The sequence below is a fragment of the Eptesicus fuscus genome, chromosome 12 (assembly GCF_027574615.1).
Source record: "Eptesicus fuscus isolate TK198812 chromosome 12, DD_ASM_mEF_20220401, whole genome shotgun sequence".
Lineage (NCBI taxonomy): Eukaryota > Metazoa > Chordata > Mammalia > Chiroptera > Vespertilionidae > Eptesicus > Eptesicus fuscus.
In genome coordinates, this window is record NC_072484.1 from 89172569 (window position 1) to 89198800 (window position 26232).

The following is a 26232-nucleotide window of genomic DNA, read 5'->3' on the forward strand; positions in this document are numbered from 1 at the left end:
CGGGAGTCCAGGGAGGACCCGCGCTCCCCGCACCCGGGGGCGCCTGTGGGCAGGGACCCGCGCGGGCTGGGCTCCGCCGGGGAACGGGGAGGCCGGGAGGACCGCCCCGCGCGGGGAGGAGGCGCCCGGCTGCGCCGCGGGCAGAGGGCGTGGCGCGCGGGCCGGGACCCGCCGGTGGGACCGCTTTGCCGGGAGCCGGCGCGGGGGGCGGGGGGCGGGCTCAGGCTCCGCCCGGCGGAGGTAAAACTTGGGAAACGGCGGGGAGGGGCGGCTCGGCGGCTCCGGGCCAATCCCGTCCCGGCGGCGCCCTCGCTCCCAGGCAGACCGGCCCGAGAGGCGGGAGACCGCACACCTACCGCCGCCGCCGCCGCGCTCCGCTCCGCGCCCCGCGCCCCGCTCCGCGCCCGCCCGCCCGCCGATGGCCGCCGCCGGACCCCCGAGCCCCCTGCGCGGGGCGCCCTGCCGGCTGCTGCTGACCCTGGCGGTGAGTGGGGGCGCCCCGAGCCGGGTGGGGAGAGGGTGGGTGCGCGCTGGTCCCGGCCGAGGAGGCGTGGGGGGAGCGCACCCCAAAGACGAGGCGCTGCTGCGCGCCGTGTAGCTCCGTCCTCGGAGGCTGGGGGCGCGCCCAGAGCGGGGCCGGAGGGAGGAGACCCGGCTCTGGAAGGGGGGCCCGGGCGGAACTTGGTGTTGGGCCCGATGGACGGGTCGCGGCTCCGCTCGCTCCCTGCGCTCCGGCCGCCGGGCGGGGCTGGGGTTCGCGCTCCTCCCGGGCCCCGGGCCGGCCGGGTGGTGGGGCGTCTGGGAGGGGGGAGTGGGGAGACTTTGGCCCGGTAGTTCAGGATCCCCCCCGAGTGAGCAAAACGCAGAGCTGAGACGGGCCCAGGGGCTGCCCCTGCCCCGGGGTGCCCTGGAGCGGGCGGCAGTGCGGGGGCGCAGGAGCGATGCCTCTTGGTCCAGGCGTGGGGTTTCCTCTGCAAAACGGGGTGCGGGATTCGTCTCCCCAAAGGTTATTGGCTCATACTGTCCCCCCTACACCCCCTCCCCCCGAGAGAGCCACCCACGGCGGGGCGCGAGGCGGCGGGGCGCTGGGTTGGGCCCGGGGTCCGGTGGGCGGTGGGCGGGGGCGCCGGGATGGCGCCCAGGGGACAGGGTCTGGGTGGGGCGGGGGGCTGGGGAGGTTGGGTGTTACCTGGGCCTCCGCGAGGACTGCCCGAGCCCAGACCCAGCCTGGGGTCTCCTGTGTCCTGGGCCCCGGAACCCTGCGACCCAGGACGAGATCCGCCTGGAGAGGAAGTGGGGACGCTGGGAGGATTTGGGGGACATTCCGCAAAACGTGGGGAGCTCCAGGGAGGCCAGGGGTGCACTGGGACCTGCTGGGAAAGGGAGCTGGAGAGCCATCGAGGCTTCCGGGCCCCACGGATGGGATGGGGCCCCCCCTCCCCAGCCCGCCTGGCTCCCGAGTCCATTGACTTTGGCTGCGGGGACTGTGGCTGCTCCCCTGCCTCCCAGCGGGGAGACGGGGCCCCAGCTTTGCCCGCTCTTTGAAGGAACGAGTTATGAATATTGGGGTGATAGTTATGATTTAGGGCAGTGGTCGGCAAACTCATTAGTCAACGGAGCCAAATATCAACAGTACAGCGATTGAAATTTCTTTGGAGAGCCACATTTTTTAAACTTAAACTATGTAGGTAGGTACATTGTTATTAACGTAATTAGGGTCCTCCTCAGCTGGCCTTTGCTAAACACTCAAGGGGCCAAAGAGCCGCATGTGGCTCTCCAGCTGCAGTTTGCCCACTACTGATCTAAGGTATAGTTGTGGGCAAAGAATCATGCAAACGCGGGCATCGGTCTGCCAGGCCACTGTTCCCACACACGGCCGAGCGACCCACCCCTCTGGACCATGGAGCCTGCGCTCAGCCTGTTCCCTGGGGACACCTGTGCCTCGTGTCCAGCTTTTCTGTGTGAAGCAGCCATGGGGGTCGGTGTCTGCTCTGAGACGGGCCCGGATGAGAGGTTTCTGGTTCCCAAGATTCCTCCCGTTCGCTGGAGGGTAGGGCGCGGCGCAGGGCGCTGCCCCAGTGCAGGGTGGGGGGTATTGGGGTGCGGCCAGGCAAGAAGATGCCTGTACCCCTAGCGATAGCATCAGCTGCAGGATAGGACACCCAGCTGGGCTGGCGCTGAGAATAGTTTCCTAACGTTTAGATGAGACGGGGTAGCCGGAGCTGTTTACAGGGTCATCGTGGAGAGCGCCAAGCGAGTCCTCCCATTTGAAAGCCCCGGTTTACAAACACCTGCGCTCTGCCCAGTTGGGTCAATGAAGACCTCCCTGACCACACCATGTCTGGACTTCCTTTTGACTCCTCCCATCCCCAGCTTTTCAGCCTACTACGTTGGCATCACCCTTGAGAAGCACAGTTTTCATTTTTTAAAAAATATATCTTATTGATTTTTTACAGAGAGGAAGAGAGTTAGAAACATCGATGAGAGAGAAACACCGATCAGCTGCCTCCTGCACACCCTCCTACTGGGGATGTGCCCGCAATCAGGGTACATGCCCTTGACCAGAATCAAACCTGGGACCCTTCAGTCCGCAGGCCGATGCTCTATCCATTGAGCCAAACCGGTTAGGGCCACAGTTTTCATTTTATAGCTACCTTAATGGGGCGCTCACACAATCCCACGTTTGAAGTGAGCTCTTCAAAGCACAACACTGAGGCTTTGAACCTCAGCCTTCCCACTGAGCTGAGCTGTGTCCTGGGCGGAGGAGTCTTTCCATCTGCACTTTCCTCCCGTGTCTGCACCCCTTTACCTCTGTCACCTGCTGCAATTCCCCACGACCCCCTTGTCCTCCACACACAAAGAAAAGAAGAAAAAAGCAGAGGGGGAGATTCCTCACGCAGCAAAAACTGTTAGGGATGGTGAAAACTGATTTGCGTTAGTTCAGTTCCTGAGATGTCTCTACCCAGTTGCAAATACTAAGATTCTTTGAAATATGTGCTTAATATTGTCCACCATATAAAACCTACCTTGGGAATTGCATTGTTATCTATTATCTATTAGAAATAGTGTGTAATGGGACACAGTTAACCCACCTTTTTGCTAAAATGGCTCTTCTTCAAAAGGAAGGAAAAGTGTTGTTTTATAGCATACCATGCTTTTCCCCTGGGACTACATGAATTCTGCCCGAAACCCATGTTGACAAATTGGCATTCTACCTTTTCAGATTTTATAGCGTTAATGAAAGAGAACGTGTAATGTGGCCCCTGTCCCAGACAGACTTTTTTTGTTGTTCTTGACAACAATGGATATAGTCATCTTTTTAAAGTAAAAATGGGTATAATACTTCCTGCTATTTTTTGCCTTTGTGAAAAGAGCTTAAGGCAAGTAAAGGAAGTAAATGGGAACTAGTTTATAGTAAAGCCACGATCTTAAGGAAGTCAGAGTTTTAGTATACATTTAGATCTATATGTTTAGATCGGCGCATTATCCGCTACCTTTTCAAAAGGAGATGGTTGCTGTTCACACTGAGATACAGCTAGATCCTGAATCACCCGAATCACTAATGCCTCTAAGCCCAGGTGCATTTCTGGGCTCTGTTGTAATTCCCTTGGCACTTAGTATTCCATATATGGCACCTGACTTGTGGTTAATCATCCTTCTCATTTAACTGGAATCCCAGCTTAGAGTTTGCTGGAAGGAAATTTAGTAGAATCATCTCAGCCCTGAGAATACACAGGTAAATCTTACAAGTTACCTTTGAGACGATAAGAATCTGAAAGATGATATTTCTACTTTGCAGAAGGTGGTGTACACAGAAAAAAATATGAACTTAAAATTCCACAACTATTCTGCTCAATACGTCTTTATTTTTAAGACAGCCCATACATTTCAGTTACTTAAGCTTCTTTTTAAAAAATATTTTATTGATTTTTTTTTACACAGAGGAAGGGAGAGGGATAGAGAGTTAGAAACATGGATGAGAGAGAAACATCGACCAGCTGCCTCCTGCACACCCCCCACTGGGGATATGCCCACAACCAATGTACACGCCCTTGACCCCTTGACCGGAATTGAACCTGGACCCTTCAGTCCACAGGCCGACGCTCTTTCCACTGAGCCAAACCAGTCAGGGCTACGTAAGCTTCTTTTTCCTTCATTAAAAAGGGTGTTCCTTTAGAAGCCCAGCTTGTACATTCACTGTAAAACTGAAAAGCATGCAAAAGTGGAACAATCTCAAATAGCATCTGTAGTCTTCACTCTCCTTTTGGCATTAGCTTTTTCTACCAGTACTTAATGATTTGTATGATAAGCTTTTTATCATACAATTAATAAAATTGGGCAGTACTGTAATATGAACCAAGGCAATTTATTTTCCAAGACTACAGAAGATAAGACTGTATATTAATCATTTTAAAACATTTAAATTGTTGTATTTTGATTTAAAGTTGTTTGCAACTCTAGGGTATGTAAGTCAGATATTTAAAGTTGTCCTGAAGCGTTCTCCATTAAAAGAGAGATTTTGTAATTCAAAAAGCCAATCCATAATTCACCAATCTTTAAAAAAGTCTTTTTGAATGTTGCAGTTTTTATTGGGCACTCTTTTATATAAAAGTTATTTTAAAAAATATCTTCAAAGGTCATTACTTCATCATTGCTAATCTAATTATACCTTAACATTTTTTTACTTTATTTTCAATAACATATCCAGTCCCCATACATATAGTATCAAATCACTTTTACTTTCAAAAAGCAAGAAATAATTGAAATCTGTATATGAATTTCACCCCTTTACAAATGATATAAGTGAATAATTGCATATTTTGATGAGGTACTATACAACAATGAAAATGAACTACTGCTGTATACTCAGCATGCATAAATTTCACAAACATAGTTTGAGCAAAGAAATCCAGTTGTACACAATAAGCATGTGACTGCATATATTGAAAAGCCAAAAATTGGCAAAATACACCTGTATCTTCTTGAGGGAGGGAAGGAAATGCAGTTGGGGAGAGGCCTTGAAGATAACAGTAATGTTTTATTTCTTAACAATGAAATTGGATGTTCTAGTTTTCATTTTACTATTTAAAAAAGTACCTATTTATGCTATATATAGTCTTCTGTATTTATGTTTTAGAAAGAACATTAAAAAAAATAAACAAGCAATAGAGAGAATGAACAAAGCCAAAAGTTCTTTGAAAATATAAACCTTGCTATGATTGAGCAAGTAAAAAATAGGGAGGCACAAATCAAACAATATTAAGAATAAAAAGGAGGCATACTTATCAAGAGGACAAATGTTTTAAAAATTAGATAATAATATTAATAGATTATTCCAATTAATTTGAAAACAGAGGTGGGCAATTTCTTACAGAATTCAAATAGCCAAAATTGACTCAAGGGGGTATACAAAGTCTAAATAGAACCATTAAAGACCTTGAATTAGGAGCCAAGCACACACCTTCTCTCACATCCATCAGGCCCAGACCTGTGGTAGGTGAATTCTTCCATAATTACTTGGAACAGGTAATTTGTACCTTATATAAGCTATTTCAGAGAACAGAAAAAAGCTAACTCATTTTATGAGGATTGTATGAAGTTGAGAAGTAGTAGCTTGATCTTATTTATGGACATATACTTAAAATACTAAAATAGCAGGAAATGAAACCAATAATGTCTTAAAGATTCTCGTGTCCTATAAGGTTTATCACAGGAGTGGAAAGATGGTTTCGCATTAGGACATCTATTATTGTATTTTAACATAGTAATATATTCAGAGAGAGGAGAACATATATTCATTTCAAAATAAGTGGATAGCTATCTTTATTGTTATAAAAATTCTGAGCAAGCTAGGGATATAAGGGAATAACCCTTCTTAATATAATGAAACCTGATTAACATGAATGAATGTGTGAATGAACGGAAAAGAGAAGTACTCAAAATTAGTGGTGAAATGCTAAAACCATTCTCTTTGAAGTGAGAAACAAACCCATGTGGGTCACTATAACTGCTTTTATTCAGCAATCTACTGAGGTACTTACAAGCACAGTAAGATAAAACTGTAATTGCCATTTTGCCTGCTGTAGGATTAGCTTCACGGGAGATCCAGCGCTATCTGGACAAACTGCTAGAGCTAATAAAAGTAAGCACGTTTTCTGGATGACACAAATCGAAAAGGATTTTGATCAGCTGATCGTGAAAACATTGTGGAAGAGTAGAAGGCTGAATAAACCGAACCAGATGACAGGGATTGAGTCACCGGAACAAATGCCATGCTCATTTTGTTTTTTGGGTCCCTTGCATTTCCATAAGCATTAATGTTGAATTGCTGCAAAATACATAAGTAAATAGATAAAAATAAAATAAAGCTGTTTGGGATTTTGATGGAGATTATATTGCATCTATAGGTGTATTTCGGGACTGTGTCTTCTGATGTATGACGATGACATATCTGCTTTGAAGGCCATTGCTTGCGCTTTCAGGTATTTTTATTGCTAGTGTGCAGGCATGCCATTGACTCGTGTATTTTGGTCTTATGTTCTGCAAACTCGCTCAAGTCATTTATTATTCATATTATTGTGGGGTGGACTTCTTAGGGTTTCCTATGTGCAAGGTCATATCACCTGCAAACAGAGACGAGTTTGCTTCTTTTCCAGTCTGGGTGCCTTTAGTTGGTTTTCTCTGTGGTTCCCCGGCTGGCAGAGCTCCGTGCAGTGCTGAATGGAGCGGTGAGAGTGGGGGTCCGATCGTCCCCCAGGTCGGAGGGAAGCGGCCCTCCGCGGAGCGTGATGGTAGCTGTAGGTTTTCCGTAGACGCCGTTGCTCCGGTTGAGCAAGGTCCCCTCTATTCCTAGTTTGTTCATTATAAATGGGTGTCGAATTTTGTCAGTTGCTTGGTTTACATCTGTTGAGATGATCATGTAGTTTTATTCTGTTTTTTTAAAACATACTTTATTAAGGTAAGATTTACATACACAAAGCTGTACGTGTTTAATGGTACCGCCTGATGAGGTAGATGAGTATAAATCTGTGACATCACCACCACCGTCTGTGCCAACATACCCATTACGTTCACAAGTTTCCTCCCACCCTCATTATTATTATTTAACATTAAGTGTACAGTACAGCATTGTTAACTATAAGCACTGTGCTATATACATCTCTAGAACTTATTTACGTTGCGTAACGAAAACCTTGTTCTTTATTCTGTACCTTATTCATGCAACCTTTTTTTTTTTTTTTTTTCCATTCTAGGTCTTCAGTTTTGCTTGTGAAGCCTGCAAAAAGGTGGTATTTCATACGCCTTCGACACTAGAGGCAGACAAAATGGTGGGCAGAGGTGAGCAGTTTAGAAATGGTGTTTTTAGAACAGACATGTGGTTCGCCTACCCTGGAGAGAGCAGCTTGCCTAACCTGTGCCTAGCGGGATTAGCCTGCATATTTGTAACGAGAGACAGCGCGAGATAGTGTAAATACGTGTTTCTGCTCTGTGTGCCTGCACTGAATTTGAGTTGAGTGCTCAGGTCCCAAGCCCCGTGTCTGTGGTCATTCGGGCTTTGGGGGTCTAACAATTACATGCAGACTTACATGTAGAAAGAGCCCTGGGTCGCTGTGGGACTGCAGCCCCGGAGAAGGGCAGGCAAGGCGCTGGGCGATCGGGCAGGTTATCGATGCCGGGGCTGCCTCCGGGAGCATGGCAAGGGGAGCCACTCCGTTCAGCACCGAACCTAGCCCTTTGCATCCCGAGGAGTTAGGGAGCCTCAGACGTTCCCAGCAGCTGGGAAGCTCGGCCCAGGCCGACGTTCTCTGTGGTACAGGGAGTATTGGAGGAAAGGGTCATGATAGGTTTTTAAAAAAATATATTTTATTGATTTCAGAGAGGAAGGGAGAGCAAGAGAGAGATAGAAACATCAATGATGAGAGAAGCATTGATCAGCTGCCTCCTGTACACCCCACACTGGGGATTGAGCCTGTAACCCAGGCATGTGCCCTGACCAGGAATCGAACTGTGACCTCCTGGTTCATAGATCGATGCTCAACCACTGAGGCATGCCAACCAGGCATGTCATGGTGTCTTAAAAAAAGAGAGATATAGCTCTTTCTAGAGATACCAAGTAGTTTTTCAACAAAGTGTACCATTTCTGGTTATAGTGACTCATTTACTTTTATTAAACTAGAGACCCTGTGCATGAATTCGTGCACCAGTAGGGTCCCTTGGCCTGGCCTGCAGGATCAGGCCAAAACAGGCTCTCTGACATCCCCCAAGGGGTCGGAGAGAGATGTGGGAGGTTGGCCAGCCAGGGAGGGACCGTGGGAGGGCTCCAGGGCATGTCTGGCCCATCTCGCTCAGTCCTGATCGGCTAGACCCCAGCAGCAAGCTAACCTACCAGTCAGAGCAGCTACCGCCTGGTGGTCAGTGCACATCATAGCGAGCGGTTGGGTGACCTTAGCATATCATTAACATATTACGCTTTGATTGGTTGATCAGATGACCGGACACTTAGCATATTAGGCTTTTATTATATAGGATTATATAGGATGTCACTATTATTCCTAAGGGGAGAAAGAAAGGAGCTGCTGTAGAGAGCGGCCAGGGGTATTCCTCTTGGGAAAGAGACCGGAGCTTATTGTTGTGCTAAAAATGTGAAGAGGAGAGAAAGAGCTCACTGCTCCTAAAGACGGGCACGTCCTTCTGACCGTCCACGCCCCGGTTAGGATGAGAGAGAGCAGGATGCCTGGCAGCGTGGATTCTCCGCAGGGTTATCACTTCAGTGAGGAGCAGTGTCCCAGGCTGGTTCTGTGAAGGCAGACAGCTGAAGAATGGGCTGGATTTGATATCTACACTAATAAAAGAGAAAGATGCAAATTGACCATATCTTCGCAACACCCACCAGCCAATCAGGAGTGAGTATGCAAATTAACCCAACAAAGATGGTGGGCTAATTTGCATACGCAGGGGGTGGTGCGGGACACTCCGGGCCTCTGGGCAGTGTGGGAAGGTGGAAAGGTGGCTCTGGGCTGGAGCAAAGGCGGTGCCAGCAGCCAGGGGAAGGAAGGCCCATTCTTGCACGAATCTTTGTGCATCGGCCCTCTAGTTTTGATATAAGTATCCAAACACTTAAAGGGGTCCTTCTGTTTGCTCTCTCTTTATTAGAGGGCAGCGTTCCCAGAGAAAGAAGACCCCCTGTGGCCTTTTGGTGGGGAGTTTTGCAAAACTATGAACACAGAGAGGACTGGGAGCTCTGGGGTTGGGGAGGTGATGGTGGCGGCCAGGGAGAGCGTCACAGAGAAGTGCCCATGGGGAGAATTCGAAGGTATATTTGACTTTTCCTTACTTGGCTGTTTTCCTAACTCATCCCCTGCCTGGCTGTGTAGGTGAAGGCTGTCTAAAGACTCCTCGTCAAGGCAGCGTCTGTTTATTGATTCAGGTGTGTGTGGGCGTGTAGCTCAGCTCTGTCACGACCGCAGGACACACACCTGTTTCATAGGAAGATCCCTTTCATAGCCTTGGAGAAGCACGGGAAGTCATAAAGCCCCTTCCCTCACACACATACACAATCAGGAATGTTTTTAGCTGAAAGAAAATTATCCTGTTAAAAATATACAGGTAAAGGGGCTGCTTACGATGCTTGTTACACGCACGGCCATTGGTCTGTTTCTGCCGCGTGGTTTTGAAGATGACTTGGAAATCACGTGCCACATTTCTTTCTGTTTGCGTGCTTTTCTGCTTTACCACGTGGCCATGTCTACGCGCAGTGAACTTGGGAGAGTGCCTCCGGTCTGCTGACCTCATCCAGTCCAGCGACCCCGACTTCAGGGTTCTCCGTGACGGGTCCGTCTACACGGCCAGTGCCGCTGTGTTAGCAGATGGGAGATCATTCACCATATGGCTCTCCGACACGAAGAAACAGGCCCAGAAGGAGATCACCGTGCTCCTGGAGCCTCAGAAGAAGGTATGGGAATGCACTGATATTTTCAGGCATATCTTTCTTGTCATTTAAATATACATAGTTTTTAAATTGCCAAGAGGACCAAAGGGTACATAGGATATTTTCCTCTCCTTTGCTCTCCTTTCTTCTTCCTCTTCTTCCTCTTCTTCTTCTTCTTCTTCTTCTTCTTCTTCTTCTTCTTCTTCTTCTTTTTTATTAATCTTTTTTTAATTTCTTTATTGATTACGGTGTTACATATGTGTCCTTATTCCCCCATTACTCCCCCTATCCTCTTTCTCATGCCCTCATCCCCCACCCCCCATTGCCTGTGTCCATTGGTTAGGCTTATATGCATGCATACAAGTCCTTTGGTTGATCTCTTCCCCCTTCCCCCACCCTGCCCTACCTTCCCTCTGAGGTTTAATGGTTTGATCCATGTTTCTCTGTCTCTGGATCTATTTTTTTTCATCAGTTTTTTTTGTTCATTATATCCCATAAATGAGTGAGATCATGTGATATTTATCTTTATCTGCCTGGCTTATTTCACTTAGCATAATGCTCTCCAGTTCCATCCATGCTGTTGCAAATGGTAAGAACTCCTTCCTTTTTACCGCAGCGTAGTATTCCATTGTGTAGATCTTCTTTTTAAAAAATATTTTTATTGATTTCAGAGAGGAAACAAGAGGGAAAGAGAATTAGAAACATCAATGATGAGAGAGAATCATTGATTGGCTGCCTCCTGCACACCCCCTGCTGGGGATCAAACCCACAACCCTGGCATGTGCCCTTGACTGGAATCGAACCCGGGACCCTTCAGTCCACAGGCTGACGCTCTATCCACTGAGCCAAACCAGCTAGGGCTGCTCTCCTTTCTTCTTATCTTGTGTCTCCTTCCCCTCCCCCTCCCCCTCTCCCCTTTCCTAGCATTGCTAACACTGGGATTCTGCTTTGTTGAATCTGAATGACCCCTCCTCTGTGAAGACTTCTTCTATTGCTAAAGCCCAAGGAATTACTTTTGTGAGCCGATGGGAATTTGGGTGACCCTCTATTGCAACATTTTGAGTTATTTATTTATTTATTTATTTATGAAGAATATATTTATTAATTTCAGAGAGGAAGGGAGAGGAAGAGAGAGATAGAAACATCAGTGATGAGAGAGAATCATTGAACAACTGCCTCCTGCATACCCCCATTGGGGATCGAGCCTGCAACCCGGGCATGTGCCCTGACTGCCTGACTGAGAATTGAACCGAGACCTCCTGGTTCCTAGGTCGACGCTGAACCACTGAGCAATGCCGGCCGGGCAAAATTCGGTTTTTTATTTGTGCAAACAATTTATCCACGGTTGTTTGAGGGCTTGACTTGACCCACTGTTTGCTGAGAGCCTTGGTAGTGCCTGACCCATCCATCGTCAGTAGCGTGTGTGACGTTAATGCGAGAGGCAGTGGTTCTCAGGGACTGTGAGGCTGGCTCCCAGCACCCACAGTGGTGCTGGCGTTAGAGAGGGTGGGGAGCCTGGAGCATGAGTACGGAGGAAAAGAGGATGTGTGGCCTGGCATTGACCACCGCCAGGGCCTCCCCCACTGCCGTTCTAGAGCGCACGGCCTGAGGAATGGAGTAGTCACAGCCATGATGAAAGGTTTAGACTGGATTACGACGCATGGACGTGAAGTGCATTAGTGATAAAGTTAATTTATATATCTGCTTCGCACTTTAAGAAGTGTTTAATAAAATTACTTAATTAATTCTCAGGAAATAAAAGGTCTTCTTTGCTGCACATGAGATGAGAAGGAAATCACTGTGAAGTCCCGTAGAACTCTTTGCAATGATGGAACTCCCATGGAACTGTCTGCCAGGGCAGCCCCGCAGTAATGGCTACTGAGCAGTGGGCATGTGGCGTGCAACCGAAGGATGGAATACTTCTAATTTACATTTAAATAGTCACATATGGCTACAGCAGGGCAGACGGAGAGTTAAGGCAATGAAGTATATTCTTTTTCCTTGCTCTGGTTCACCTGAGAGTGTGAGGTTTTAGCAGAAACAACAAGTAAGAACAAGTAAGAACTAGGGGAGCCCTAGCTGGTTTGGCTCAGTGGATAGACTGTCGGCCTGTGGACTGAAGGGTCCCAGGTTTGATTCCAGCCAAGGGCACATACCTGGGTTGTGGGCTCGATCTCCAGTAGGGGGCGTGCAGGAGGCAGCCAATCAATGATTCTCTCTCATCATTGATGTTTCTATCCCTCTCCCCTCCTCTCTAAAATATATATTTATTTATTTATTTTTTAAAAGAAGAACTAAGGGGAAAGTGATGCTTCTCCTAACCTGAGTGGTGGATATTTTTTTTTAAAGAAGAACTAAGGGGACAGTGATGCTTCTCCTAACCTGAGCGGTGGTCAGTGTTCAGAAGGTATGCACAAGGAAACTCTCTAGTTTATGAAACCTTTACCATCTGGATACATTCTCTTACCCTCCTAAGGAAAAGGCCTTATTCTCTGGTCTGCATGGAAATTCTTGAGACTGACCCTCCAGGGAGGCGTCAGGTGTACGGGCTGTCCAAAGTGGGTTGGGATGCTTTTGTTTATGAATGTTCTTTCTCTAAATGCAGGTCCTGAGGAAAAGACACGCCAAAGAAAAGGTGCTCCGGCGAGCCAAGCGGCGGTGGGCGCCCATCCCCTGCTCCATGCAGGAGAACTCCCTGGGCCCTTTCCCGCTGTTTCTTCAACAAGTAGGTCTTGCATGCCTTCTCACTGGGCGTGTTTTAATTCCAAAAGTCTGTTTTATTCCAATTCAATAACTCTTTAAACGTTTTATAAAAAACAACAGGTTTGATTGAAGATATTCATAAAGCCATAAAGTGTAATAAAAGTGAGTAAAGTGAGAAAAATAACTAAAACCTACAATAATAAAAGCATAATATGCTAATTAGACTGGACAGCTGAAAGATCTTCTGGATGTCATTTTGGACGTCCTTCCGGATGAAGCTGTGGAGGCGGGGGCCGAGGCAGAAGTGGTTAGGGGCTATCAGGCTGGCAGGCAAGCAGTTAGGGGCGATCAGGCAGGCAGGAGTGTGTTAGGGGCAATCAGGCAGGCAGGCAGAGGCAGTTAGAGGTGATCAGGCAGGCAGGCGAGTGGTTAGGGGCAATCAGGCAGGCAGCAGAGTGGTTAGGGGCGATCAGGCAGGCAGGTGAGCGGTTAGGGGTGATCATGCAGGCAGGCCAGCAGAGTGATTAGGGGTGATCAGGCAGGCAGGCAAGTCGTTAGGGGTGATCAGGCAGGCAGGCAGAGGCAGTTAGGGGCAATCATCAGGCAGTCAGGTGAGTGGTTGGGGGTGATGAGGCAGGCAGGAAAGTGGTTAGGGATGATCAGGCAGGCAGGAAAGTGGTTAGGAGCCAGCTGTTCCAGATTGCTAGAGGGTGCAGGCTGGGCTGAGGGACCTCCCCTTCCCCCCTGCATGAATTTTGTGCCCTGGGCCTCTAGTACTACTAGTAATATGAGAAGGACTCCGTAGTCATTAAATTATCTTTATTAGTTCATTCATTCATTTAGTAATAAGTTAGGGAACACCTGTTATGTCCTATGAAAGACACTGCTCTAGGCACTGAAGCTAGAACTTGATTTTGCCATGGCCCTTGCTCTCACGGAGTTTCTTAGCCCAGTGAGGGAGACGGCAGTGGGCCAAGGATTATAGCACTGAGTGATGAGTGAGAGGTCAGAGATGGGCACGGTGGTCTGAGAATTCAGGGGATAAGCAGTAAGTCCTGAGGTGAAATGGAGTAGAAAACAAGAAAAGTCTTAGACGAGGAGCCATCTGAGCTAGGCCCTGAAGGATGGGAAACGTTGTGCAGGAAATTAAATGGGGAAGAAGAGGAGGCGCAGGGCAGAAGTGAGCATGGCTCCTGGGAAGTGTGATGGCAGTGGAGCAGCGGCCTGAGGCAGAAGAGGCAGGTGGGGGTCAAACCATAATGGAACATGTGTGTTCTGCTGGGAACCCTAACTTTTTCCTAAAAACAAGGGACGTTTTGAAGCGGGGTCAGGTTTCCTCTTCATAAAGATCTTAATGGAAAGAAAACAATGACTGACTAGGGCTAGGCTTGCCTTGTCTCTTTAGCTTTCTATCACTGGTTTTCACCAATGGTGCAACCTGTGTGTGATTTGTTTCCATTTTTAACTTCCCGTCCAGGGTCTCCCATGCTTATTTTTTATTCTTCCCAGTGCTAGACCCTGGTTTCTTCTCTTTGATTGTTGTACTTGAAGCACTGATGAGGCATATTAGGAAACGATTTCTGATTGTTCAAGTTATCCTGTCAGCATTAAATTTAGTCTTTGCATTGCTAAACCAGCCACCCGTTCTCAGTCCCCATTTCCTTGACATTCGTACGTACATTTGACATAGCTGGCCTCGCTCTCCTCCTGAAAAGATTTTCTTCAGTTGGCTTCTGGGACACTATGCAGCTGGTTTTCCATTTCGTCTGTTTTCCTGGTTCTTCCCTGCTCCCCTTCCCACTCTCCCCCGCCCCGACCAGCGCAGTCTCTAAACTGCAGAGAGAGCCAGGGCTCAGTCCAGGGCCCTTGTGTCCTGTTGATGTATACGCCTTCTCTTGGCGATCCCATCCCCTCTCAGAGCTCTCAGTTCTGTGTACACATCGGAGACTGAGACTCCATTTGTCCACCCAGACGGTCTCATGTGAGAAAGCACCGAGGACCAGGCTTCTTTCCTCTTTAGCTTGGTCATCCCTCAGGCTCCAGATGGCTCATGGCTGAGTCCAAATGGAAGAACAACTCTTCCCCCTTCTAGAGCTCAGTCTGGGTCTTGCACATATTATGTTTGTTCACTCGCCATTGACCTCACCTTTTCACGCACACGTGGCCATGCTTAAATGCCAGGGAGACGGAGGAATGGCTTTCTTTAGGGCAGCTTTGTGCTTGGCCATCACTTCTAATAGCGTCTAACAAAGATTTTCTTTTTGAGAATATTATTTTTTAATTAAACTTACTGGAGTGGCATTGTTTAATAAAATTATATAGGTTTCAAAATATACAATTCTATGATACATCACCTGCATATTGCATGGTCTTCCATTTTTTTTATTATTTTCTTTTTAAAAATTTTTAATTGAATTTAATGGGGTGACATTGGTTAATATAATTAAACTAGAGACCCAGTGCACGAAATTCGTGCACGGGGGTGAGGGTCCCTCAGCCCAGCCTGCACCCTCTTCAATCTGCGATCCCTGGAGGGATGTCCGACTTTCCGTTTAGGCCCACTGGGATCAGGCCTAAACAAGCAGTCGGACATCCCTCTCACAATCCAGGACTGCTGGCTCCCAACTGCTCGCCTGCCTGCCTTCCTGATTGCCCCTAACCGCTTCTGCCTGCCAGCCTGATCACCCCCTAACCACTCCCCTGCCAGCCTGATTGATGCCTAACTACTCCCCTGCCAGCCTGATTGATGCCTAACTGCCCTCCCTGCAGGCCTGGTCACCCCTAACTGCCCTCTCCTGCAGGCCTGGTCACCCCTAACTGCCCTCCCCTGTAGGCCTGGTCCCCCCCAACTGCCTTCCCTTGCTGGCCTGGTCACCCTCAACATCCCTCCTCTGCTGGCCTGGTCACCCCTAACTGCCCTCCTCTGCAGGCTTGATTGCCCCCAACTGCCCTCCCCTGCTGGCCTGATCACCCACAAATGCCCTCCCCTGCTGGCCATCTTGTGGTGGCCATCTTGTGTCCATCTGGGGGCAGCCATCTTTGACTACATGGGGGAAGCCATCTTGTGTGTTGGAGTGATGGTCAATCTGCATATTACTCTTTTATTAGATAGGATAGGTTTCAAACGTACAGCTCTATAATACATCATATGCATATTGTATTGTGTGTTCGCTGCCCAAAGTCAAATCTTCTTCCGTTATCATTTATCCCCTCTGTACCCTCCTCTCCCCATCCCCCTTTTCTCTGATAACCCACTATACTGTTGTCTGTGTCTATGAGGTATTTTTTTTCTTCTTTATCCCTTCATCTTTTCACCCAGCCCCCAAGCCCCTTTTTAGCTGTCAGCCTGTTCTCTGTATCCAGGAGTCCGTTTCTGTTGTGTTTGTTAGTTTATCAGATTCTACGTATGAGTGAACTTGTCTTTCTCTGACTGGCCTATTTCACTTAGCGTAATAATCTCCAGGTCCGTCCATGCCACTGCAGAAGGTGAGATTTCCTTCTGTGTTTATGGCTGAGTAGTATTTTATTGTGTACATGTGCCGCAGTGTTGTTTTTCCCCAAAGAGAGGAAGGGAGAGAGGGAGAGAAAGAGAAGCATTGGTTGTTTGCCTCCCATATGCACCCCACAGGGAATCAAACGCGTAACCTGGGTACGTGCCCTGACCGGGGATCAAACTTGACACGTTTGGTGTCCGGGACTATGCTCCAGCCAGCTGAGCCACCGCGGCCGCGGGGACAATGCAGCTTTTTTACCCACTCACCTGCTAAGCAGACATTACGGGACACTAGCCCCCTCCGAGATGCTGTCATCCGCAGCCTCCGTCTTTGCACTGCACATCCACCCCCCTGGCCGATCCTGTTGGCTGTATCTTCAGATTACACCCAGAGTCTAACCACTCGTCACCACCTCTGCTGCTGCTGTGCCAGCCTAGTCAACTGTCACTCTCCCCTGAATTACCGCAGCGACTTCCTAAATCAGTGGTTCTCAACCTTCCTAATGCCGCGACCCTTTAACACAGCTCCTCATGTTGTGGTGACCCCCAACCATAAAATTATTTTCGTTGCTACTTCATAACTGTAATTTTGCTACTGTTATGAATCATAATGTAAATATCTGTGTTTTCCGATGGTCTTAGGCGATCACTGCGACCACTGCTGTAGAGCCTAAGGCCATCGGGAAACACAGATATTTACATTACGATTCATAACAGTAGCAAAATTACAGTTATGAAGAAGCAACGAAAATAATTTGATGGTTGGGGGTCACCACAACATGAGGAATTGTATTAAAGGGTTGTGGCATTAGGAAGGTTGAGAACCGCTGTCCTAAATGGTCTTCCTGTTTCTTCCCCGTGCATCTATCCAAGTCTAGTTTTAACAATTATCAAGTATTATCTTTTATAAATATAAATCGGATTTCATCTCTTCATCTGACGCCAAGAAAAAGGCCCCTAGGACTGCATTCCCCTCTGTCTCCTCCTCCTTCCCCAGCTCCTGCAGCCACAGTGGCCTTGTTGCTGCTCCTCGAACACCCGAGGCACAACCCCACCCTGGCCCCGTTACACTTCCTGTCCCCTCCACCTGCTTATCCTCATAGCTCATTCTTTCCATTTTCGTCCATTCCCCTCCTCAGGGACGTTCCAATTGGCATTCCCTTCTCTATAGATGAGAGTCCCAGGTGGCCTCACTCTTGCCAGGAATCGGTATTACTGTTCTTTTTTCTGTCTTTGCCAGATCACACAATATAAAGTTATGCCCATTGCGTGTAGTTAGATTTCCTTTGGTTTCTGTTTGTGTTGAACATGGTTTTCATTAAATTTGAGCCGTTAAAAAAATCTTTTGCCAAATGCTTTTACTGCTTTGTGTGTTGATGAAGTGACAAGTGATGGTTTTATTAAAGTTGTCTCTTTAAAATAACAATATAGCCCTGACCGGTTTGACTCAGTGGATAGAGCGTCGGCCTGCGGACCGAAGGGTCCCAGGTTCGATTCCAGTCAAGGGCGTGTACCTTGGTTGCAGGCACATCCCCAGTAGGGGGGTGTGCAGGAGGCAGCTGATCGATGTTTCTCTCTCATCGATGTTTCTAACTCTCTATCCCTCTCCCTTCCTCTCTGTAAAGAAATCAATAAAAATATATTAAAAATAAAGCAAAATAACAATATAAACACATAAGCTGAAATTTTAAAACACTAGCATTTAACAGAATTTAACTTTTTACATCTATATTTTTCTTTTCAGGTTCAGTCCGATGCAGCCCAGAACTATACCGTCTTCTATTCAATAAGTGGACGTGGAGTTGACCAAGAACCTTTAAACTTATTTTTCATAGAAAAAGACACTGGAAATCTGTATTGTACTCGGCCGGTGGATCGTGAAGAATATGATGTTTTTGATGTAGGAGTTTGATTGACATACGTGACTTTAAATGTTTAAACTGTGTTTCTTCTGGTATTCTACTCTTTCCTGTCTTCTCGCATTCTCTTCTTAGCGGGCATCTGAAAGTAAAGGAGATAAATGATGCAATATTTTGGAATATTTCTACTTTTTATGTCAACTTCTGTTGTTGACTGAAATGAAGCAAACAGCTTTAATTGTATTTGAATGTCAATTCCAGTAAGTTCCCAGGAGTTGTTTTTGCTCGGGAGATACCGCCCTCTCTCTGGTCGTGGTACGGTTTTCTCTCTCCGGGACATGGCCACGGTCTTTCCTCTTCTGCTCTAAGCGCTTCTCTTGTCTTCCTTCCACTTGTATGCTCTCTGATCATGTCTGAGTACTAGCTACGAAAGCAAAAGTCAGAGACTAAACCCAAACGAGGTTAATAAGCCAGCATGCTGATGTGGATGAGCTTACAGTCACTGGGGAATAACTCAGACAATTTTCAGTGTAATATGGTCAGAGCTGTGGGGTCATATGGTCATCCATGCGGTGCAGGGACTATGATTCCCCATGAAAAAAGAGATGTTCTTCCTAGAAGAAGGAAGAGATCTGGGTGAACAAATGTGACTGATGTCCACCACATGGCATTTCTTAGTTTTGGGTTAGAAAATTATCAACTCAGTGTTGTAATCACATGCTGAATCGGAATACATTCTATTTGGCATTATAATGCCTTTAATTACATATCAACACAGAAACTGGTAAATGGATTTTGTTAGAAAAACTCTTAAAATATGTGATCCGTGAGGTAAAACAGTGAAAGGGCGTGGTAGTGTCAAGATTGGAAACCACTGCTTTATTTGGGAGAAGTAGGGATTTTTCCCATTCCCCTGAGTGTGTCTTCTCAGTACAGCTTTCTGATGATGGAGTGAATACAGACTATACTCCAAGCCTCTTATTCACATTGAACTTCTCAGTCTAATCTACAGGGTTGCCCATGACTTCACTGTACTCTGAAGCTTTATTTGAAGTGCAGACATTTCTACCAAATGCTGGATGGTCTTTACTCTATTTAATGCGTTTCTCCAGTTTGATACTTTGATGAGTAAAAAGCACCGAATAGCAATTAAGTGGTTTATTCTTGAAATTATTTGTAAGGCAGGCGGTGGATAGAGCATAGTGTCTCTCTTGCTAGAACCTTATGCCAGTGGGCCCTGACCTTGCTTCTCCCTGTCTCCCAGCTGATTGCCTATGCGTCCACTGCAGACGGGTACTCAGCCGACTTACCTCTCCCGCTGCCCATCCGAGTGGAGGATGAGAATGACAACCACCCCGTTTTCACGGAGCAAGTTTATAACTTTGAAGTTCCAGAAAGTAGTAGACTGGGTAAGACGATGTTTTGGGGGGAAACTTTTTTGTGAATGTTTTCTTTGGCCATTTGTATTATTGTATATAATAAAAGGGTAATGTGCAAATTGACCAAACAGCGAACAACCGGTCGCTATGACACACACTGGCCACCAGGGGGCAGACGCTCCATGCAGGAACTGTCCCCTGGTGGTCAGTGCGCTCCCACATGTGGAACATCGTGGGAGCCACTAAGCCGGCAGTCAGACATCCCCCAAGGGCTCCCGACTGCAAAAGGACAGAATGTCGTGCACCGGGCCTCTAGTTCTTTTATGAAATGTATGTTCATTTCCTTTGTTCTTTCTTTCCTTTGGTGTTTGCAAGTTTCCTAATTATTTATTAATCTATATAAAAGTGTTCTTTACATATTAAGGATATTAACTTGTCATCTTGCAAATATTTGTCAGGCTGCAAACGAAACACTTCTTTTTTTTTTTTTTTACATCAGGCACTACCGTGGGGGTGGTTTGTGCCACAGACAGAGATGAGCCGGACACGATGCACACGCGCCTCAAGTACAGCATCATGGAGCAGACGCCCCGGTCGCCCGGGCTCTTCGCCGTGCACCCCGCCACGGGCGCCCTCACCCTGGTGGCGCAGTATCTGGACCGAGAGGTAGCTTCCTCGCTCTGTGGGTGTCTTCCTCCCAGGGCTTGAGGCCCCTGTGCTCCCCCACTCACTGAACTTGGCTCTTCCTGGGATGGAGTTCTCATTTTATTATTTTATTTCGGCGTAAGATAATAAGAATTCCTGGCTGTGTTACCTGGTCTGTATATGACTTCTGTTTCTTGAAGCAAGAGAAGCCATAGGGAATAGAAATACAGATCAACTGGTATTTAGAAGGGGTGGGACCAAGTCTATTTCTTAAGAAAGCTATTATTATCAGTATTTTTTTCTTGTGTGTGTCTAGTAGAGTGGTCGGCAAACTCATTAGCCAACAGAGCCAAATATCCACAGTACAACGATTGAAATTTCTTTTGAGAGCCATATTTTTAAAACTTAAACTTCTTCTAATGCCACTTCTTCAAAATAGACTCGCCCAGGCCGTGGTATTTTGTGGAAGAGCCACACTCATAGGGGCCAAAGAGCCGCATGTGGCTTGCGAGCCACAGTTTGCCGACCACTGGTCTAGTGGGTTCTAGCTCCGTAAAGGATTCAGTTATTGGAAAGGACAATTTGCCCATACCCTGATCCCTATCCAGTTAGAGATAAGTGTTTTATTTTTTCTTTTTAAAATTTGATTGTTGAAAGTGTTATGTGCTTTTTATCTAGAAAGGATTAGTTGAGGTAGGGTTTATTAAAAATATGCAACACTATTTGGATAATAGTAATAGCGTATTGTGATATATATAGTACGCTGTATTCAAATGCTTTAAGCATAATTTTATTTGATTTTTATAATTTCCTTGTTTGACTAGACAGGTGTTACATTCAACCTTGTAAGGAGAAATGTGACAGTCGGAAAGATTGGTTGACTTGATTTTGTTAGCCTATATCTAACTAGGCTAACAAAATCATTGTTGACTGAGCTGATTAATCAATTTCATATGTAAAAATAGCTTTATTGGAACACTTAAAATGCTTCCCACTGCAACTAGAATAACATAAATATAAGTATCGATATGACGGAGAGAGAGATTAGAAAGAAGACATCAATGTGATATGACGCCAAAGAAAAAGGGAGGGGTGGTGAGAACTTTTAAAAAGGAATCAGAAGTAGAACAGAGGTTTCATTATTTTTTTTTAATGCATTTGTGGGGCTAGAGATTTTATGCGATAAAGCACATAATGATAATAATAAATGGGAAAGTGTGAAGGGAACAATATGAACATATTTTTGTGTCCGTGTAAAATGTAGAGATGAGGTGGTTATTAAGTGAACACAAGGATTTTTCCTCGTGTTTCAGATTGAAAAGTGAGACTCAGAAAAGATGACTTAAGGATACAAAGTTTATAAGATACAGCTTTGGGGGGTGGGGGAGAGGTAGAGGGGTCAAACCCAGGTCTGCTTGCCTGATTAAAAAAATGATCTAACCGGAGTTTATGGGGAACAACACAGGAAATAAAGAAATGAACAAGAGAGGAAGGAGAAACAGCCTCTCAGCGTCCCGGAGCCTCTGGGTGGAGCGCTTTGGGGTGGGGATGCTGAATAATGTAGAGGGAGATAAGTAAGAGGAACCTGGAGATGAGACGAGGGAAATAGAAAAAGAAGAAAACTTAACACAATCAGTGGCTAAAGAATGGTTAGATAGGAGAGAAAGGCAACCGAGATGGTTGTGTCACAAACTAATGACTCCATTTCACCTTCAACACACCAGCTGTGAAATCCATTCCCAGAAGTCACGGTGATTTCCTAATTGCCAAGTCCGACTTACCTTAAGTCTCTGTCAGTTGTCAATCACTGAAACTCTCATTCCTTGGACTTCTTGTTTTTCTCCTGCTTCTTTGGTCTTTTGTGTTTGGTGTCCTTTGCTTAGTCTTCTTTCCCCTTTGTATCCTCAGCTGTTGAAATGCTATTGCTCCTTATATCCTCAAATCTTCTCATATTCAGCCTCTTCTAGCCATCTGATTCCTGCCATAATTTCAACCACTGTCTACTACACACTGGTGATTCCCAGATTGATCTTTCCCATGAGTATGGGCCCCATTCCAAGATGGCTTCTGGACCTCTCCCCATACATCTCCCAGAGGCATGTAAAATTCAGTATATGCCAAAGAAAAAGCATTGTTTTTGCCCCTCCTTGCGAACTTGCTAGTATTCACTTCCTCAGAGACCTGCCTCTTCTTCTGAATTTTCTGTGTGGGTTGGTGATACCCATGCCTGCCTATCCATCCAAGTAGGACACCTGCGCATCATTGTCAATCCTTCTTTCCCTCTTCACTTGTATACAGAATCGGCTCTAATTCTGACTCCCACCTAACTTCCCTGTCACCTTTATTCTCCGTCCTCACTGCTACGGCCTCAGATTAGGACCACCTGTGTTAGACTGTTTTAGGAGTTCTTTAACTGGTTTCTTGGGCTTCCAGATCAGCTTACTCGAAATTCTGCTCAACCTTCTTCGAGAATAGTCTTTCAAAAACTCAAAATGCTCTTAAATTGTGCTACCTTTGTGACTTTGAGAAAACCTTTCTCTGTCGCCTGCTGTGTAAAGCATGAGTATGTGGTTACAGCGGTCGGCTCCTAGAGGGTCTTTAGGACACTGGGCTTTTTACTTTGAGGAAGATGGGAAGCTACTGGAGGGTTAAAAAAAAAAAAAAGCATAAGTCTAGCCTGGCTGGTGTGGCTCAGTGGTTGAGTGTTGACCTATGAACCAGGAGGTCATGGTTCGATTCCCAGTCAGGACACATGCCTGGATTGCTGGATCAATCCCCAGTAGGGAGCGTGCAGGTGCAGGAGGCAGCCAATCAGTGATTCTCTCTCATCATCTATGTTTCTCTCTCTCCCTCTTCCTTTCTCTCTGAAATCAATTACAATATATTTTAAGGCATAAGTCTAAATTCTTAGTATAACTCTATATTTTAACCTCTGCTTACCTTTTCAGCTTTATCCCTGTCTACCTAATTCTTAGAGTATATGCAAATATGGAAATAAAAGCATGAATACACACAAATAGAAGAGTATACAATTAAAATTTCATGTATTAATCTAAACAAAGTTGTAAAAAACTAATTATATATTTGCTTTGTTTTAAGGTTGTAGACAATTACAAATTGATAATGAAAGTACAAGACATGGATGGTCAGTTTTTTGGATTGGTGGGTACATCGACTTGCTATATAACAGTAGCAGATTCAAATGACAATTCACCTGTTTTCAAACAAAATGCTGTAAGTATATTTCCAAAATCTACCCCTGTCTATTGGCATCTGTTATTTGATCTGAATTAATAAATATTTATCATGCCTTGAAATATATATGCTTATTTTTTGAATAAAATTAAATAGTAGACATATAAATCTATCTTATTAGTTCATAGAATCATTTATATTACTGGCCTCTTGTTAAAGATCTGTAACATTAGTTTTCATTTGTGATGAAATTCTTTTCATTCAAAAGATGTCTTCATGAAACAATACTATTTGAGATTCATAGTTTTGAAATAGTCTAGGGAAAAATGATAAGAACAAGTACTTTCGGAGTAGAAGATATATTTTACTCTTTTTTTGTAAAGGTTTTCTTTATTACAATATTTTTAATGAGTCCTTTCCATTTCAGTATGAAGCATCAGTAGAGGAAAATACATACAACATGGAAATCTTACGACTATCTGTGGAAGATAAGGATTTAGAGAACAGTGCCAATTGGAGAGCCAATTTTACTATTTTAAAGGGCAATGAAAACGGGCATTTCAAAATCAGCACAGACAAAGAAACTAACGAAGGCGTTCTGTGTGTTGTCAAGGTACAGTAGTAATAGATAACGGACAACTTGGCAAGTTAACAAACTTTAATAAACTAATGGTTTAATCAGCTAAGTAGTTTCAGTTGAGGGAATGTAGTCCCTTTGGTCCTACTGTTCCCATCTATTGCCCGCCTTTCTTCTATAATTTATGTGCCAGCTACTAGTCTCCTAACTTATGCTTGAGCATGCTCATGTATAAGGATCTCCATACCTCGATGGGCAGCTTATTCCATATGTAGAGAGCTCCGATTCCCAGAAGTCTTTGCTGTGCCTACATTACTCTCCTCATATCCCACATCTGTGACTTGCGTTTTGTTGCTAACCCTACACCGAACAGGTATCATTCTCTTGCAAAGGCTGTTATGTCCACTGGAGACTTACCTCATCTTACGTCCCCATCCTCTAAGATAAACATCCCCAAGGCCTTTTAACTATTCCTCCCATGAAACAAGTTAGCCTTTTATTATCAGTAAAAAGTACATAATACCTTTGCCTCTGTAGTAGCTATTCAATATAATAATGAAAATGAAAACATTCAGTAAACTATAGGATATTATTAGTACATTTTAAAAATATTAACGTATCTATAATTTTTCATAAAAAGATGACTTTCGTCTTTAAAGGAAAGATAACTTTTCTGGAACCGTCGAGCGTGTGTCGATACAGGATTTAGCTGAGTCCTGGGGGAGCGTCCCATCTCGGTGTTGGCTTGCTTGTTGGTTTCTGTTTCAGCAACAGCAGCCGCGCCTGTGGGCTTGAGTGAGGAAGCTATTGTTCTGGGTCCTTCTCAACAGAGAGGGCCTTTCACTTCAGTACAACACTTTCTAGGGAGTTGTTAGCCTCTCAATGCAGAATTGAGCTATTTTTGAACAATTTATTTCAATTGATGAAACAAAAAGACACCCCATGGTGGAAAGAGAACTCATGCTTTTTTCATTAATCATTGATTTCATCCCAGTAGATTTCTGATCTCGCAGAGTTTTAAGCCACTAAGATAACAGCCGGCTGAAGCCTTGAAAAACGACATAAAAGATTCGGAGGCTTTAGTTAGCAGGTGGCTCTGGCTGGAATAACTGCACCTCCTCCTCCCAGGCAGCAGCTGCTGCCTCAGTTTCCATCTACTTCCCGTTGTCAGCAGGTGCTCTGCCTGTCTGCAGGCTCATCCCAACGCATGTAATTTGTGAGACGGTGTTCATTAGCAACAAATAAACAGATATTAGCTCATTGTCCCTCTTGACTCTCTAGTTTGGGATAGATAAAAATCAAAAGCATTTCACATGCATTTCACAGATGTTAAGATTCCGAAATTCTCTTGACTTCTTAGTGGACTCATGAGGTTAGTTTCTCAGTCTAATACCTAGGAGTGGGGAAAGGTTTAAAACAAAGATATTACTCATCAGTTTTGACTTTGTTCCATGTTCAGCCAGGATTTTTTTTTCTTTCTTATTGAATTTATTAGGGTGACGTTGGTTAATAAAATTATATAGGCTTCACGGGTACAATTCTATAATACATCATCTCTATATTATATTGTATGTTTGTCATCCAAGTCAAGTCTCCTTCCATCCCCCCTTACTCAGCTACCTCCCTCCACCTCCCTTCCCCTCTGGCAATCACTATGCTGTGGACCATGTCTATGAGTTTGTTTTTTTATTAATCTCTTCACCCAGCCCTGCAACCCCCATCCCCTCTGACAGCTGTCAGTCTGTTCTCCATATCTATGAGTCTGTTTCTATTTTGTTACTTTATTTTGTTCATTAGTTTCCACATATGAGTGAAATCATATGGTACTTTTCTTTCTCTGACTTGTCAGCCAGGATTATTTTGATAAATTGAAGAGAATCAAAGAAAAAGTGTTTCAACTTTTTGTGTAGAATAGTGTGTTATGGGTTTTGCTTGATTTGTTATCTGAAAATCAATTATAGTCAGAGGATTGATTTAAAAAATTTTAGAGGCTGGTGAACCAGTTAAGCAGCATAGAGTAGCAGAGCAAGTATAGTGTGGTGATTAAGGAAATGCAGGCCAGACCCCCTGGCTTCAAACTCCAGCTCAGACGAGAGTCTCTGAGCTGTGGGAAAATCAGTTCAACGCCTCTTCTCTACTTTCGTACTCTGAAAAACAGGATAATTATAACAATAGCACCATTAAGCATGTTTTGTTTCTCTTACTCAACTTCGTTTTCACAGTGAGAGTTTCTTGGGATAAACTACAGACAATGCCAAAGTACAATTCTCAAATTGTCAAAACATAATTTTCATAAAAATAGTGAGTGTGGGTGAAAGTTCTGCTTAGCTTTTAATGAAGGAACCAGCAAAAAGACAGCAGATTCCTAAGAGGAAGGGAGACCCAGGATGGGTTTTGAGAAAAGGAGAAGCTGAAAGAAGATTGCTCAGTTATATGCCTGATAGAAATGATAT

At 45.3% G+C, this 26232-nt stretch overlaps 1 protein-coding gene across 3 annotated transcripts in view; it reads left to right on the plus strand.

The window, feature by feature from the left end:
• The first annotated feature begins 411 nt into the window (after positions 1-411).
• The window catches only part of DSC3 (desmocollin 3), a 43119-nt gene continuing 17298 nt past the window's right edge, over positions 412-26232 (plus strand). For 2 of the 3 annotated variants that reach the window (XM_054723721.1, XM_054723723.1), the window contains exons 1-9: positions 412-484; positions 7254-7338; positions 9756-9952; positions 12534-12653; positions 17869-18024; positions 19248-19392; positions 19862-20028; positions 23107-23241; positions 23630-23815. In XM_054723721.1, the coding sequence (XP_054579696.1) occupies positions 419-484; positions 7254-7338; positions 9756-9952; positions 12534-12653; positions 17869-18024; positions 19248-19392; positions 19862-20028; positions 23107-23241; positions 23630-23815 (1257 nt within the window). In that variant the 5' untranslated portion in view covers positions 412-418. The remainder of the gene's footprint in view (positions 485-7253; positions 7339-9755; positions 9953-12533; positions 12654-17868; positions 18025-19247; positions 19393-19861; positions 20029-23106; positions 23242-23629; positions 23816-26232) is intronic. The other variant, XM_054723722.1, reaches the window with a different exon arrangement.